The sequence below is a fragment of the Artemia franciscana genome, chromosome 10 (assembly GCF_032884065.1).
Source record: "Artemia franciscana chromosome 10, ASM3288406v1, whole genome shotgun sequence".
Classification (NCBI taxonomy): domain Eukaryota; kingdom Metazoa; phylum Arthropoda; class Branchiopoda; order Anostraca; family Artemiidae; genus Artemia; species Artemia franciscana.
Window position 1 is genome coordinate 49,828,089 of NC_088872.1, and position 18,465 is coordinate 49,846,553.

At 36.9% G+C, this 18,465-nt stretch overlaps 1 protein-coding gene across 2 annotated transcripts in view; it reads left to right on the forward strand.

Annotated features, from left to right (window-relative positions):
• Window positions 1-12,762: 12,762 nt before the first annotated feature.
• The window catches only part of LOC136032317 (trypsin-1-like), a 251,733-nt gene continuing 246,030 nt past the window's right edge, over window positions 12,763-18,465 (forward strand). Inside the window, exon 1 of one of the 2 annotated variants that reach the window (XM_065712619.1) lies at window positions 12,763-12,906. In XM_065712619.1, coding sequence (XP_065568691.1) covers window positions 12,840-12,906 — 67 coding nt within the window. In that variant the 5' untranslated portion in view covers window positions 12,763-12,839. The remainder of the gene's footprint in view (window positions 12,907-18,465) is intronic. The other variant, XM_065712618.1, reaches the window with a different exon arrangement.

The window sequence follows — 18,465 nt, forward strand, 5'->3', positions numbered from 1 at the left end:
AGACAATGGAAACATACAACCCTTAGCTTTATCAAAACGCTTATATTAGAAAGTATTTACCGAATCAAAATATAAGGGAGCTTTTTGGTTCAGCTGCTTAGTGCCACATTCTATTGAAGGGGAACCTCTTTCAAATCCTAATGGGGAAACACATATATGGACTGTAAAGTTTCCCTTTGAAAAGAAGAAAATACACATTGAAAGAAAAGAACTATTATGTAACATCCCAAGTGTCCGTCGTCATTACGTAACACCCCATATATGTGCTCTTTCAGTTTTAGTTAGGGATTCCCCAAGGACTCCTGAAGAAACAAGTCGTGCGAGATTGTGTCATCCTTAGCACAAGTAAACATTCCCTTTTTATATAACGACTAAAGAAATCTTGAAAAACATCTTGAGAAAAAATATCTTAAAAATGTCTTGAAATATGTTAACACATCTTGAAGAAAAATATCTTAAAATATGTTTTGAAAGGTCTTGTAAAACGTCTGAATGAAAAATGTCTTGAAAAATGTTTTAAAATATGTCTTGTAACGTCTTGAAAAACGCCTTGAAGAAAAATATCTTAAAAAACGTCTTTAGATGTCTTGAAACATGTTGAAAAACGATTTGAATAAAAATGTCTTAAAATAACATCTTGAAAGCCTTTAAAAGTTTTGAAAAACATCTCGAAGAAAATATCTTAAAAACGTCTTGAAGTGTTTTCAAGAAAACATTCCCTATTACGTAACAACTAAAGAAATCACGAAGAAAACAAACACTATTTTGTAACAACCAAATAAATACTGAAGTAAACAAACCCTATTACATAACAACCAAAGAAATACTGAAGTAAACAAACCGTACTACGTAACAACCAAAGAAATCATTTGTATAATTCCTATTACTTAGCTTCCAAGGAGATACTGAGGTAAACAAACCCTATTATGTAACAACCGAAGAAATCCTGAAGTAAAACAAACCTATTATGTAACAATCGAAATTAAGTAAACCCTATTAGGTAAACGCATAAGTAAACAGACACTTTTAAGTGACAAAAACCTGCATCTTGAAGAAAATCAATAAGAGCTTCATCTTGAGGAATAGTCGTTAAACTTCTTCGTCATCTTAAATGATTAAATGAAGAAAAGAGTACCGGCTACGGGCCTTTTTAAAACCATCATAGGAATTCTACTCTTGACCGAAGTGATGTAGAAACAAGGAGTGCTAGACACAAAACAATAACAGTTCCATTCTCCACCCCTTCTAAAGCCTTTTATTACGTAAAGCATTTAGAAACAGCCACTAGAATAAAAAACAAACAACGAAGCAATCAGCTCTTAAAGGTTCATAAAACCTACTAAAAACAATAAGTCCAGGTCCATACCCATGGTTATATCTAAACTTTGGCAAACCAGAAGTCAACAGCTATGTCCAAGTTCGACAAACAAAAATTTAAGGACGACGTGACACTCAACCTTCCAATGCCGGTCCTTTTTGCTTTTGAGAAGAGGCAGAAAATAATTACAAATTATTCCTCAAGTCCTTAGTTGAATCACTGGCTGAAAACTGCTTAAATATACGTGTATAATCATATATTTTTTACATACGATTTAAAACATTCCATAATTTGGTTGTTCTTGTCCCAACTTTTCCATATTCTCGGGGGAATGGATGCCAAATTCCGTTTTCCTTTGGTCTGTCTTTACATTTTTACACCTTCTTTTGAATTTTCCCATTTTGCGCGGTTTAAATATTAAAAATGTACAGTGTTTTCAAGCAAGTCTTACTGTGGTAAAAACTTATAGGGTTCTGGCTGTACTTAAAAATAAACTACGGCCTTGTTCAGTGTGGAATTAGCTAAGTTAAAACTATTGACTGATACAATGAAAAAAGCCAGTCGAACCTTGACTTGATACAAAATTCCCCGATTGGGACAAAAATGAGATAGCACTAACTCAGTTAACAAATAAATGAAAATCAAGACGTGAATTGACTGAAAGAAAAACAAACAAAGTAGTGAATAGGTGGAATAAGCTGCGGCCTTGGTCGGTGTGGAAGGACCTAAATTATAAGTATAGACTGACGCAATGCAAAAACTAGCCGAATCTTGACTTGATATAAAATTCCCCGCTCGGGACACCAAATGAGGTAGCACTGACTCATTTAAAAAATAAATGGAAATCAAAACAAGAAAAAGACTAAAAGAAAAACAAACAAAGTAGTGAATTGGTGTAAAAACGAAACGAGTCCCGACTCCATTAAAAGACGTAATGAGTCCCGATTCGGAAAAAGTAAGCTAAGTCCACAATAGTTGCAAATAGGTGAAATAATTCTTAGTTGCTGTAAAAAAAGAGCTAGATGGCAGAGTCGATGGAAGCACATTCAATTCGAAACAATCAGTTTTCCTGAGTTTTCTGTCAAAATTTTGGCAGAATTACTGAGAGGCTGTACCTTTTCAAATCAGAAACACGCAATGATTTTCAATCGTAATAGTTAGATACATAAAGTGGATCTTGGTTCTTGCAACCTTCCCCCCCCCTCTCACCACACGATTTTATCACAAAGTAAGCATGCTGCATCTTCTTTTTTTAACGCAGTATAAAACAAAAATTTCAGAATTTATTAAGGAAGGCATAAAGAAAACTTTTCACCAGAAAGGTATGGATGTTGCAACTTTTTTGAGCCATGATCACTAAGGATTTTTAATGTGTATGAATATGAGAGCCAAAAAGAAAAGTTTGCCCCTCCTAGATGTCGTTTTCCAGTACCACCCCTCTTTGCCAATTTTTTAGCAGAAAGGCAATTGAAATAGTACTTGAAAACCCAAAACATTTTACTCAGTTTTGTTCAGAATATTTATTTTGTTCAGGTTTGTTCAATTTGTATATTAAATCTATATTGTTCAGAATGCCAATTGTTTGAATTCTGACCGCCAAACAGCTAGAATTATTATGGCTTTGAGAATGCTTATTGGAAAAATTGCAGCTCGAAGAAAGACCAAACCACCTAAGTGATGATGCGTCTGAAGAATCATACTCCATCATCTACTGATCAGTTTTGGGAAACAGAAGAAACTATAACTAACTACCACTAATGACTCACCGCAGCACCAAGCTGCCTGAGGCAAACAGAGCTACGCGCGCTCCTCCTCCATCCGAAAATATTCAAAGCTTTCCTCTTTACACCCTCTTAAGAAGTTTTCCCACCCAGCGGCAGACGACCTGCTTTCCGTTTAGCCCTAGACGGTTGGCTGAAAATGACAATCTTTGGCAATTTGTCATCCTTCATCTCCAAAACGTGCCCTAGCCATCTCAACCTTTCTCTCATTATAGCCCAAGAAAGGGGGATTGAACAACACTACAGCTTACTATTTGAAATACGGTCAGTTGGCTGGGTACCCAGAACTATCTGTCAAAAACACAAATCGCTGCTTCTCATGGATTCGAGAAATGTAAGGAGTAACTTCACTCCTTTCTCCCATCCAAGTTACTCCAAATCCTGGTTTTTTGTTTTATATGTTTTTTATAGAAAATTATAAAATATACTTTGTTAACGTATTCAGCAATATATTCGACTACTACACTTTTCTTATTTAATAGCTCTATATAAGAGGTTGAAACTGCTCTAAGATATTGATAATGGTCCAAGAGCATTCACGAGAATGAAGACATAACAAATAAATGTGCTGACATGCATTTTATGAAAAAATCATCAAACTGCAATTCGAAAAACGACACGGATTTAGAGATGGAGCTAGACATGTTATCACCAAATATTTATAACATTGATAACAAAAGAACAAACCTTCTTAGTGATGAAAACCATCCAAAGTTTTCAAAGAATCATCTCTTGATAAATGTTGTTAGGTTAAGCCAGGACTTCCACTCTAGAATCTCAAAATTCGGGGACAAGTTTTAAAAATTCGTGGAGTTTTCGGTGAAAAGTCTTCAAGATTCGGGGAATTTTGGGGGGCAAGTTCAAAATGGAATTTCTTTGCAAAAATTTGGGAACCAAAGTTGGTTATAGCTTCGTTTTCAGGATCAAGTAGGGCTTGGATCCGCGCAGTAAATCAAGTTTTTAACAGAGTAGGTTTTAGAGCCAGAATATGGGATTGAAATCCATAGGTAAAAACGATTATTGCTGATATTGCGGACAAAACCTAAAAACTGTTTTCAAATAAAAAAAAAAGAAAAAAAAGGCTGAGTTGTTGCTTTAGGATTTATATTATCGTTGCTGCTTTATTCTCTGAGCCCGAAAACGAGACTTTTATGTCATTTATTTTCAGAGAGACAACAAAAATATAGTATGTAAGGGCAATAATCGCATACAGAGCAATAACAATTGCAACAATTTCTCCAAATTATTGAATATTCTTCGGTAAGCAAACATGAACGTACACCAGGAATTTAATAAAAAAATCACCTGATGTAAGGAGCAGCATTAAAAATTAAAACAAATAGGAAGCATAACATAATAAGAGAATTACCCCCCTATACACCCGACTATTCCCGCAGAAGGTTTTTAGTACTTAAGCTTCTTACTGTTCTATTTAAACTACAATTATGTTTTGGGAGTCGTTCTTACGGAATCGAGACTAAATTCAAACTTAAGTGTACAGAAAGAGGGGGACAATCCCCTTTACATATGTAATATTTTTTGTTCATTTTAATGTTGCTCCTTTGGCATACTTTCAGACGGGAAAAAAAACTTTTATTTTTTTCAAATGGTTTCTTAAAAATGCCAGGAAATCTAGCTCAACCTCTACGGAAAAATTATTTCTCTCCCCAGAAATATCCTCTAGACAATTCAATACCGTTAAAAATTTATCCTGAACAATTACCCTTAACATCTCCACGCGTAAGATTGGGTTTACAAAGAGAAACGGAAAATGACTTAAAATAACTTTGTTTGGGAACTCTGGCCAATCCCCCCAGTGTAAAATCTCCACTGAAAATTCTATACCCCGGAAATATGCTTCCCAATGTAATGTTCTCCCTTCAGAAAATCCTCCAGCAGAAAATTCAATCCTTTACCCAAAAAAAGAATGCATACTTCCAAACAGATATTATACTTAAACAATGGGCAAATTATATTTTTCAAGACCTTTCCCAGGGGCAGTCGGAGGTCAAATTAACTCCAAAGGCAGAGTTATTGGGTCTCTCAACTATGCTGAACAAAATGGCTACGGTATCTCTAAATTATGATCAAAAAATTTTTGGCGAAAGGGCGTAGAAGGGGGTGGGCATAGTGGCCATCCTCATGGAATATATCTTCTGGGAAATTTTGCATTTTTTCAAATAGGAGTTTTAGCCCTATACAGTTGCGTTCTCTGATATGCTGAATCTGATGGTGTTATTAAGGTTCTTTGAGATTTTTAGGGAGTGTTTTCCCTTTTTTTTTCAAAGATTAAGCAAATTTTCTCAGGCTTGTATTCCTTGAAGAGTAACACTGAACTTAAAGTATCTCATATATCTGGTACCAGCATAATAAGCCAATCCTTTTGATATATCTGTTGTTTTTCAGAGTTTTGGTTGCTGCTGAGCCGCTTTGCTCCTTACTTACAGTTCGTTACTATGAACTATCTGATGACTGGTATATTTACATAGAGCATTAAATGCTTAATAGAGATAAAATCATCAGGTATTTGGTGTTCTATCACATAAAACAATGAAAATCACTTCAAAGTATTTTCTTTTTGCTGTGCCGAAACCAAAATAGGAATGAGCGATTTAAAAAGGATAAACAGCTAGAAAAATTAGAAGAGTGTGACAAAATTGACTTACTATTCAATTGGAAGTTTAGAGATAATCGTTGCTTCTTCTTCGGCAATCGCATTAGCCTTAACACATGGCAACATTTTTGCCATTTCTATATTCAAAATAAGAGAGGAGGAATCTGCATTCAATTGTTTCGTTCCCATTTTGGTTTGCAAAATGGAGTTTTCAATATTATATGTTCTCCAGCGTACCATAGCACGAAAGTGTAAAACTGTTAAAGTTGCGAAACGAACAGTGAGCCTTCCACTAACTCTATTTTCGAGTATATCAAGAAAAAAGAAAGATATTCGGGGAGTTTTTGGGGATTCGAGGAACGCCATTTCTTTTCGGGGATTTTCTAGATTTTCAGGGAAATCCCCGAAAATTCTTAGCTCGATAGTAACCGAAATTCTAAAAACTGGAATTTGACAAGAATAGATGCAGCAAATGAAATGGCTTTTCACGCTGATTCCGAATATTGAAACTTGTTAAGTTTAATGTTACCCATCAAATGTTGTGACCGAAGAAAATTTGCCTAGTTTTGAAAAGAGTGGGAAATACCCCCCAAAAAGCCATGGAACTTTAAGGAAAATTGCTTTGTAGGATTCAGTGTATCATAGAGCCCTACTGTAGAAGTTTCAAGCCCAAATATGCAAAAACGTGAAATTTCGTTATTTTTGCCCGAAGAAAGATCATGGATTCGTATTTGTTTATTTAATTTTTTTCCCAGGAGTAATCATTATAACCAGTGGTGCTAGATGGTCGGGAAAGGGTTCATTTGAACGAAAAAAGTTCTAGTGTCCTTTTTAAGTGACGAAACATATTGGAGGGAAACTAGCCCCCTCCCAAGCTCTGTTCTCCCCAAGATTATTTTTCCAAAAAAAATTAAAACTTTAAGTGAGCTACTTTTTTTCATCACAGCTGAAAGGTCAGATAACCACGCCTCTGGGATGAAATGACTCCCCACAGCCCGTAGGGAAAGGGTTCTAATTTATAAAGGTTTCCCAATTGTTAACAAAGAGCATTTGCCATATTAGAGAAAACGCTATAGGACTGCCTATGGTAAAGGCCGTAAGGCTCCTATGTTTTATTATTTGTTTCCCAGAGGCATTTCATATTGAAGAGGTGGTTGTATAAACTTTCGAAGGGGCTCACTCGATCGGGAATTTGAAATTCTAGTCCCCTTTTTAAGAGCCAATAGTCATCAGAGGGCAATTAGCCCCCCACGCCCATTTTCACCCAAATGTATTTGATAAAAATTTTGAGAAAGCCATTATGTTAAAAGTAGATAAGGATCAGATATAAAAAACTCCAAGGTCAACACGACCCTCCCAAGAGCCTGGGGCTAGACGTTGTAAGTTTTGCCCTGGGAGCATATATTGTTCTTGTGGAAGGGGTGCTTGTATAAATTTCAGAGGTGGCTCATTCGATTAGAACCTGATAGTTAACTTACTAACTTACTTTTTAAGAGTAAAAATATATTGGAAGGCAACTAGCCCTTAAACACCTTTTTTTCCCAGACACATCAGATCAAAATGTTAAGATAGCCATTTTATTAAAAACAGTTTATATATTAGACAACAGAAACCTCGGGGTTGACACAACCCCTCCAGACCCTAGGGGCAGGTGTTGCAAGTTATGCCCCGAGGACATTTAAGGTTTTTATGGAAGGGAGGTCGCATAAACTTCAGAGGGGTCATTTGATTGGGAATTGAAAGAGTCGAAAGTGATCGGAGGGTACCTGTGCTCCACTCACCCTCATTTTCCCACAAACATTCGATCACAATTTGAAGATAGCCATTTTGTTCAAAGTACTTTAATGATCAGATAGAACAAGTTCAGGGTCAACATAATCCCCCTTATCCTGGTGGAAGGGTTGTAGCTTTAGCCCCAGGCTATATAAGGTTTATACGAAAGAGGTGGTCGGCTAAGCTTTGGAGAGGACTCAAAGGGATAGAAATTAAAAGTTCTAGTTCCCTTTTCAAGAATAAAAACGGATAAGATGGCAACTAGCCCCCTCAACACCACCCTGTTTCCCCAAATGGCTCTGTTCACATTTTTGAGATAGTCATTTTGTTTAAAATAAGCCAAAGATCATATAACAAAACTCTGGGGTCTTCACAACCCCCCAGAACCCGGGGATAAGTGCTCAAATTATGTCCCGGGGGCAATTTATAGAAGAAAAGGGTCACGTAAATTTTGAGGGTAATCATTCGATTGGAAAATTAAAGTTCTAGTCCCTTTTTAAAAGCTAAAAGTAAACGGAGGGCAACTCGCCCTCCCCCCGAAACCCATTTTTACCAAATGTATGTAAAAAAGATTTTGAGATAGTACTTTTGTTAAGAATAGTTCAAAGATCAGATAAAAAAAATCTGAGGTCGACAGAGCCCTCCAGAGCCCCTGGGCAGGTGTTTCAATTTATGCCCTGTGGTATATATCCTTCTTATGGAAGGGGAACTCGTAATAGCTTCATAGGGGGCTCATTCCAGTGTAAAATTACAGTTCTAGCTCACCTTTTGAGAGTCAAAAGAGATCATAGGGCAACTCACCCCCCCCCCCCGTCCCATTCCCCTAGCGAATCTGATCAAAATTTTTAGAGAGCCGTCTTATCAAAAATAGTTCATATATTAAGTAACAAAACTCCGGGGTTGAAACAACACGGAGGAGCTGGTCCCCCTCCTGTGGAACGCCCCCCCCCCAACCAAAAACTATCTTGTTACAAATATCATGGGAGCTGAATTCCTGACCCCCTCCACCCCAAAAACAGTAACAGCAAAAAATTAATCAACAATATATTAGGGGAGAGGGGGCCGAAACCGTACGGGGGCGAAACCGTCCGTTGGACCTCTCATCCAAAGTCCTTGAACTAATCCATTCAGAAAATCGCCGCTAGATGGCATTCATGTAGCGCACATTAGGCGGAAGTTTTGAATATTTGATGCCAAAGACCTCTGAGATAAGAGGTAAAGAAGTTTTTATATACTCTCTGGAAATTTTGACACCTGTAGTCCTCGTCGAATATTTTTCAAGTTATTGTATCTATAGGGTCGTAAGTTAGAAGAATCATAAGAGGTATGTTTCCGGTATTTTCCTCGTAATTTTCATCAATAAATGTCTGGGAGTTTCCAAAAAAGGTGAATTTTCAAAATGGCGTCAATAAGGGGTGACTCCGGACAGTTTTTTGGGGGCGACTCCGGACACGTTTCGAGGTGTCCGGTTTCGCCCCATGCTGATGGAAGGATCTCTGAGTCTGGAATTGGAATTAGCTAAAGCTAGGAAATTACCAAGTATTTCGATTTTATTATAGACTAGGAATAGGAATTTATTAAATTCAACTTTCAAAAAACAAAAACAATATTATGCCCCAACAGAGAGCAGAGCTCGTAATGCTGGGACAGTACAAATGCATAAAAAAAAACACAACATCTCGTCATAAAAAAAATACAAGATAGGAGATAACAGAGGAGTTCACTCCAGCGCAAGAATACCACAACAAAATATATACTAAAATCTATTATTCATCAATCCAGACACCCGGGCAAAGAACTATTTTTGAAATATATTTTTTCAAAGAAAATCAGCTCACGAAACTTTGGGGCGTTTCTGCTAAATTAAGTTTATTTACAATATGAGGACATATAGGCTTCTCTCCGTCTTTGACATTTTAGATTTTTCTTTTATTTATGGTTCGCCCTTATATTCGAAAAGGGGGTGGCCCCCCAGATCCAGAATTACTGAAGCGTGCTGTGAGACAAGTCGTAAATGAGAATTCATTTTTCGATCAGCCGCGGAAGAATTTTCTTTGAAGAAGTCTACCCTTGTGGATGCCGTGAAACGCTACTAGAGTAAAATGCAAGATCTTGAAAAGGGTAGCCAAGTGCAAATACTGATAATGATAGTTTTCAGGAGAGTTATAAGTTCGTTTTTACTCCCAAAAAAGAGAGAGAACTCACTATATACCTCGAACAATGCTCAATATTGAACCACGGACTAACTCCAAATGCAACTAGAGAGTTAGCCTACCAATGGGCAGCAACTCTGAAGCTCAAATTCCCTCCAAGTTGAGAGCTGAATGAAAGAGCAGGAGTCGACTGGTTCAAAGGATTTATGAAGCGTAACGCCAGTTTGTCCATTAGAAAGCCGGAAAACGCAAGCCAGGCTCGTGCTGCCGACTTCAATGCCACTGTAATTGGTGCCTTCTTCTGTAATCTTCAGGGACTGTATAGCAAGTTCCATTTTCTTCCTGGTAGGATTTGGAACTGCGACGAAACAAGAGTGTCCACAGTTGTTCAGGCTCCAAAGGTGATTGCTAAAAAGGGGGCAAAACAGGTGGCACAGACCGTGTCGGCAGAAAGAGGGGGAAATACCACAATGCTGTGCTTTGTGTCTGCAACTGGTCAGACTATTCTACCAGTGTTTGTATTTCCAAGAGTCGAGGTTCCCGAGAGAATGTATTGAGATGGACCACCAGGATGTATTGGCTTAGCCCATCGCACTGGATGGATGACCTCAGAGAATTTCCTTTGTTCATTGCTGCACTTCCAGAAAGAAGTTAAACCCAGCAAAGAGGATCCTGTTTTGCTCTTGTTCGACAATCATGAAAGCCATATTTCAATTGAAGTAGTTTCCTTGTGCAAAGATAATGGCATTCATCTTCTGACCTTTCCTCCCCATTGCTCTCATCGCATCCAGCCCCTTGATGTTTCGGCTTATGCACCATTCAATCATGCCATCAGGGAATCCTTCGACACTTGGTTGCAGATAAATCCAGGTCGGAGGATTTCAATACACGAAATAGCAAAGTTGTGCAAGCAGCCCTATCTAGAAAAGCTGAACCCTCATAACATCACAGCTGGTTTCGAAAAGGTAGGAATTTGGCCTTTGAATCCGAATATCTTCACAGAAGCCGATTTTCTACCAGCTGAAGTGACAAACCGCCCTGACCCAGCAGAACAGTATCACACAGATTTTACTAAGGATGATCCTCACCCTGGTTCAGTTCATTCTTCTGCTCCTGTCTTGGTGGATCAACCAAAGGACACACCAAACCTGCCTATAACTCCTGAAAGCATAAGACCATATACAAAAGCAAGAATGCAAATGGGTTCCCGCAAAAAGCACAAGATAGGGAAAAATAGGATTTTGACAGATACTCCAGAGAAGGAATCCCTTGAAGCAGAGGCTCAGGCACAGCTTGACAAGAAAACTAAAAAAAGGTTCCTAAACGTAAACCAGATGAGTCCTTGAAATCGAAGTCATTGAAGAAGTCCAAGGTTTCATCCATTGACGAGGAGGCTGAAGATAGCATTTCAGACAAAGATATGCAGCTAATAGACGATTCGGATGATGAGTCTTTGCACATTGGAAGTGTCAGTGAACTTCAGACTAACGAAGAATTTTCTCCAGGAAATTTTGTGCTTGTGAGGTTTATGATGGGAAAGAAACCAAACTCCGCTGTTTACTATGTTGGTCAGATTGAAGAAGTGAGTGGCAGATTAGCTAAAATAAACTACCTCCGCAAATCAAGTGAAAAGTTCATCTTCCCAGAATGTCCCTATTGTGCTGAAACTGATTTTGATGATATTATTATGAGGTTGCCTACTCCTTTTACTGCAGGAGGGACAGGGCGAACAGTCAAAGGCCTTGTATTTGGGTGTGACTTGTCTCGCTATGCCATAAAATAATGATGTGAAATGCCTTTTGAGTTCTTTTGATATTCCAGTTAATTCTGCTACTTTTATATTTTCTGAATACACTGTTTGAATCGTTAACTATAGATGTCCGAAAATGCCCCTTATGTGTCCGAAGTCACCCCACGGTAGGGGCGACTTCGGACACTTTAAGAGATCATATGTTTTAGGGTCTCATTGGGAAACGACTTGATGGAGGTCAAAAAAATTCCTGAGAGAGATGAATAAATAAGCTTTCTGTACAGAACAAAGTTTGTATCTTTAGAAAAACATCTTATAGGGGTCAAAACCTAAAACCGTACGGTTTCGTCCCCCTCTCCCCTATTCCAAAGATCATGGGAGCCCCTCCAAAGCCCCTGGCCCTCCTTCCATGACCCGACCCCCCCAAAAAAGGACAAACCTATTAGCAATATTTTATTTCAAAAATAATGGAAATTCAATTTAATTTGATCAGTTTTTCCCAAGATTGTTCAAGACACCTATAGTTTTCACTACAAACAACAGTTTGGCTACTGCCCGTTTCCCTAAAAATAAAAGCATTAAGTCTAGTGCGGATTTGTCGTTTTACTAAAACGAATTACATTACAAATATTTTCTTTTTTCTTGTAAAAACATTGAAAATAACATGAAAATTGCAGTGAAGTAAAATCTTTAGCTGATGATCTTTCAGCAGTTAGTATCATTATATATCAAATGTTCAATTTAATTTTATTAGCTTTAGCCAAGACTGTTTCCACACACACAAAGTCTTATTTTGGAGTAAAAAATTGTTTTCAAAATATGGAATTTTAAAAAACTTGAAACTTTGGCAATCAAGAACGAACAGAAATTAATTTAAAAAACTTTTTGAAAAAGAAATTTTTCAAAGAAAAGAGGTCATATTAAACTTAAAATGAGAAGAAATTGAAACCTACAATAACTCAAACTCAGAACGACCAAAATTTAATATTAAAGAATTAATGAAATCCAAACTGAACAGAAATTAAATAAACAATCATAGCAAAAAACATACAACAGGCACTAATGTAAATGAATAAATAAATTTTGAAACGAGTGAAATTTAAGTTGAATATACAAATCAAAATTGAAACGAACAAAAATCACTACAAACAATAGTTTGGGTACTGCCCCCTTCTCTCACTGTAAAAGTTTAAAACCTACTGCGTCAATATTTAAACCATTATTTCAATCATTTGCTAAGACTGGGGCCTGATGTTGACGCTTAAGAACTCAAATTTCTGCCGTTTATTATTTAATGAATGAAGTTTTATTGACAGAAAGATAAAAGAAACTAAAAATACATATTATTGTTTGGCAAAAACAAAGATTCCTTACCCAGGAGGACTGTTAATCCTCATTAAAATTTTGACATTGATAAAATAATCAGAGTATAAATTCTAAAACAACTTAAATGGCTTCAGTAGTTACAATGAAGGTTCTTATTGCAACTCTTGTCAGCCTCGCTGTCGCAGTTAGCGGTAAGTCATCAGCATTTCGTATTAACACCTGTCTACTATTACCCTATATATCATTTCGCGTTAAGAATTTCAGGGTAACCGAAAAATAACTATGATCTGAAAGATAAAACTACGAAAGTTGGAAAATTTTTGACTAAATTTTTATCATTTACCTATAGCTGCCAAGGGACTTGTCATGGGAAACAGAAATTCAAAAATGACTCGAATAGAGCTGTAACTGGTTAAACTTAAAAACAATTTTCAACAAAGCTGGTCACTGAAATGCTGAATTGGCTAAGGCTATTCTGGTCCGTAGTCTTGTCCAGGTCATGAAACTTGGAATCAACAGAAATTGAAGGATTGGAATATAGCTGTAGATGGATAAATTTATTAAAAATCAAACAGTTCTTGGTAATAAACTGTAAGTAAGGAGTGACTAGGCTCAATAGTAGCCAAAAATCTGAAATCAATAGATGTATCAAAAGAATAAGCCTTTCACACTAATTCTAGATATATAAGATTCATCAATTTTAGTGTTACCCATCAAAAGCTGCGAACCTGAGAAAATTTGTCTGATTTTATAAAAGGTGGAAAAATACCCCCTAAGAGTCAGCGAATCTTAATAAAAATCACACCATCAAATTTAGCGTATCAGAGAACCCCATTGTAGAAGTTTCAAGCTCCTATATACTGGAATGTGGAATTTTAAATTGTTTGCCACAAGAAACATCACGGATGCGTGACTAGTTTTACTTTTTTTGTTTGATTTTACTAGGGTTGACTATATCGAACTTAAGGTTCTAGAATATCGGGCAAGGTCACATTCGGACATAAATTAAAAGCTGTTTTGCCCTTTTTAAACAAAAACAATTGGAGGGCAACAAGCCGCCTTCCCCCTATGCCCTCTTTTCCCCAAAGTCGTCGGAGATTTTAAGCCAACCTATCTTAGCAGAACACCGTGGAGGGGAGAGGACCTTTCCTACCATTTTATACCATAAGAGATCGACGACAACGTGGCACAATGTACCCACCAAATAGCGTCCTCTGGTGTGTGTTATCACACATAAGACATCTTTAAGGAATTTTCCGGTGAAAAACATTCGTTTACACTAGAATTGTTCGTTTAAAATTAAAAGAAAATTCCCAACAGTGCTTCTTCTGATGACTTATGACACTTGAATCCAGCTTGGCAAAATGCAACCACCAGATGTCACCTTCTGGAGTGGATTATCATGTATAAGATATCTTTCAGGCATTTCTCGCCAAAAATATCCGTTTACACTAGAATCGTTCGTTTAAACTTAAAGGAAAATTCCCAAAATCATTTCTTCTGATGACTCGTGGCAGTTCAATCCCGGATGATACAATTTACTCGGTCCATGGCACCCTCTCGTGGGTGTTATCACACATAAGAAATCTTTCAGGAATTTTCCGGCGAAAAATATTAGTGTACACTAGAACTGTTCGTTTAAAATTAAAAGAAAACTCCCAACAGTGCTTCTTCTGATGACTTATGGCACTTGAATCCAGCTTGGCAAAATGCAACCACCAGATGTCACCCTCTCGAGTGGATTATCATGTATAAGATATTTTTCAGGCATTTCTCGCCAAAAATATCCGTTTACACTAGAATCGTTCGTTTAAACTTAAATGAAAATTCCCAAAATCATTTCTTCTGATGACTCGTGGCAGTTCAATCCCGTGTGATACAATTTACCCGGTCCATGGCACCCTCTCGTGGGTGTTATCACACATAAGACATCTTTCAGGAATTTTCCTGTAAAAAGTATTCGTGTAAACTTGTAACGTTCGTTTAGACTTAAAGGAAAATTCCCAATTGCGTTTCTTCTGATGACTCGTGGCAGTTAACTACAGTGTGGCACAATGTTCCCAACTGATGGCACCTTCTTACGTGCACTATCGCACCTAAGGCATCTTCAACCGTTTTCCACAAAAATAGGCTTATAAACTTAAATTGGCCATTGTTTTTTCTTTAGACTGCGGGAACATACCATTTCATTGTTAGAACGTGTTAATCCAAGGCAATTCCCAGCCTTTGACATTCAATGGCTGACACACGGCACCCTCTGGCATGCATTATCACACATAAGACATTTTTCAGGCATTTTTTGGCAAAAATATCAGTTTAAACTATAATAGTTCGTTTAAAATTAAAGAACAATTCCCTTTGCCGTTTCTTCTGTTGACTCATGGCAGTTGACTCCAGCGTGGCACAACTTTGCCACCCGATGGCACCCTCTTATGCGCATTATCGCATCTAAGGCATCTTCAATCTTTTCCCCACCAAATTTAACTTATAAATACAAATTGACCAATGTTTTATTTGAACTGCGGGAACAAACCATTTCATTGTTAGAACATATTAGTCCAAGGCAATTCCCAGCCTGTGACACTCAAAGGCTGGCGCACGGCACCCTCTGGCATACATTATAGCCTGTGAAATCGTTTACACTATAAGACCATCTGACGCACATTATCTCCCCTAAAGCAATTCAGACATTTTCCTACAAAAAATAACCGTATACACCAGAATTGATCGTTTGAACTTAAAAGGAAAATTCCCAATAGCGTTTGTCCTGATAACTCATGGCAATTTACGCCAGCGTGGCAAAAAGTTCCCCCCAGATGCTACCCTCTGGTACCAGTTATCATCCCTTGAATGTTGACGAACAAATACTTTTTCAAATGGCTGTATATCCATTTAATAAGACAGTGAAAAAACAGGTACTAGAGTAAAGATATTTCGATCACAAATACAGCGATCGTCATCGGTAGAATTACTAAATAATATAATTGAAACTAGCATATTTTTACACAGTTTCACTTGGTTGGTCTCATTTCCCCATATATACGACGTATTTTTTACGTAACACCTCAAATTAGGTATTTTTTTCAATATTTCATTTGCAATTACGAGACACAGAAGGCTTTGCCACATTCACTGGAAATTTGTTTAATTTTTGGGCAGTATTAAAAAAGAAAATTTGCATCAAGATTTGGAATGAACTTTTCGGTGAACTTTTTTGAAATATGTGAAATATATGAAACATGTGAACTTTTTGAAAATAATCTAGTGAATAAGCCAGAAGTCCATTATTTTGTGAATAACCCGAAAAGTTCCTTAGCATTTCACGCCATCCTTCTGATTATTTCCAGTGATTTTCCGAAGAAATTGAGACATTAATATGTGGAATTCCAAAACAATCCTTAAAAATCGTAACCAGTGTATAGAAATCCTCTCCAAACCATAAAAATTAAGATTAAACTCTAGAAATTAAGAGAAATCTCTAGAAATCAAGAACAATACAAAGAAGTCAAGACACCAATGCATAGGAATCCAGACCAATCCGTAAAAATCAAGGCCAAACTGTTGAAACCTAGACCAGCCCATAGAAATCCCGACCAAGCCGTAAAAATCAAGAGATGACTATGTAGAAATCTAGAGCAACCAATATAAATTAAGACAAATACATAAAAATCCAGACGAGCTCGCAAAAATCAAGAGATCAATATGTAGAAATCCAGGGCAATCCTTGGAAATCTAGACCAATGCAGAGAAATCAAAACCAAACCATACAAATCAAGACCAAACCATGGAAATCAAGACCAAAATTTAGAAATCAAGGCCTACCTCTAAAAATCCGGACAAATTCATAAAAATCAAGATCAAACTGCAGAAATCTGGAGCAACCCCATAAAAATAATAACCAATGCATAGAAATCAAAACAAACTTGCAAAAATCAAGGGAGCGATATGTAGAAATCCAAAATAATTCTTAGAAATCAAAAAGAATATATATTAGACAAGACTAAACCATAAAAATCAATACTAAATCATATAGATCAAGACCAGACTGTAGAAATCATGACCAATGCATTGCTATCCACACCAAACCATAAAAATAAAGATCAATCCCTGGAAATGAAGGTCAACCTCTGAAAATCACCGGAAAAATCAAGGGCAGCACCTAAAAATCAAAACCAATACATATCAATCATGGCTAGTCCCTAGAACTCCGAATGAATTGATAAAAATAAAGACCAATCTGAAGAAATCACGGCCAACCTATGAAAATCCAGACCAAACCGAAAGAGGTCAACATGTTGAAATCTAAAGCAACCCCATAGAAATTATGACCACAGTGTAGAAATATAGACGAGCTTGTAAAAATCAAGAAATCAATATGCAGAAATCCAGAACAATCCTCAGAAACCAAAACCAATGCATAAAAATTGGGACCAAACCATAAAATCAAGACAAAACTGTAAAGATCGGGCCCTGTCCATAGAAATCCAGAAAAAATCCCATAGAAATAATAAACCAAATGCATAGAAATAATAACCGATAAATAGAAATCCAAATGAATACACAAAAATCCGGGTCAACCCTAGAAATTCAGACCAAATCATACACATCCAGACCAATATAAAGAATTCAAGAGATAAATACGGAGGAATCCAGAACACTCACTAGAAATCATGACCAGTACACTGAAATACACTATAAACCATACAAATCAAGACTAAATTGTAGAAATCAAGGTTAACTTCTAAAAATTATGACAAATCCGAAGAAATCAAGGAATCATTATGTAGAAATCCAGACCAAACCATAGGAATCAAGAGACCAATGCAAGGAAATAACGACTAAACTATAGAAATCAACACCAACCCCCGAAATCAAGAGATCAATATCTAGAAATCGAGAAGAATCCCCTAGAAATCGTAACCAATACATAGAAATCCAGAAAAATTCCTGGAAATAATCAGCAATGCATAAAAATCCTCACGAATTCATAAAAATCAGGGTAAACCCTAGAAATCCCAACCAAACCGTAAACATCTAGACCATACGGTAGAAAACAAGTGGTCAACATGTAGAGATCCATAAAAATCCTCAGAAACCAGACCAATGCTTATAAATCCAGACCAAACCGTAAAAACCAAAACCAAACTTAACCTCTAAAAAGTAATACCACTCCGCAGAAATCAAGAGGTCAATAAGTGGAATGTAGAGAAAGTCCATGGAAATTGCGATCAAATAATAGATATGCAGACCAACTCATACCCGCAACTTACATGTCGCATCCCCGGGTGCCTGCAGCCGACCTGTATTAACAGCTGGAAAATCAATGTGGTTCAAATTGGTATTTCATGCAAACTGGCACTGATTTTAAGGATTCTGCCTTTTTCTTAAGTACTACTAAGTTAGGTTAAGTTAACATACACATGGTAGGTTAGGTTAGATGGCGCGCCACAACTTGATTTCTCTTGATTTATTCGGATTGTTCATAAATTTTAGAGATTGACCTTGATTTCTACAGTTTAGTCTTGATTTTATGGTTTGGAGTGGATTTCTATGCACTGGTCATGGTTTCTAAAGATTGTTCTTGATTTCTACGTAATAATCTCTGGATTTCTTCGGGGTATGTATGTCTGTTGTTTGGTCTCGATTTCTTGGGTTAACCCTGCTTCTCATCAATTCATCTGAATTTCAAAGCAATGGTTATAACCTCAATGAATTCCCCTGGATCTCTATGCCTTGGTTACAATTTCTAT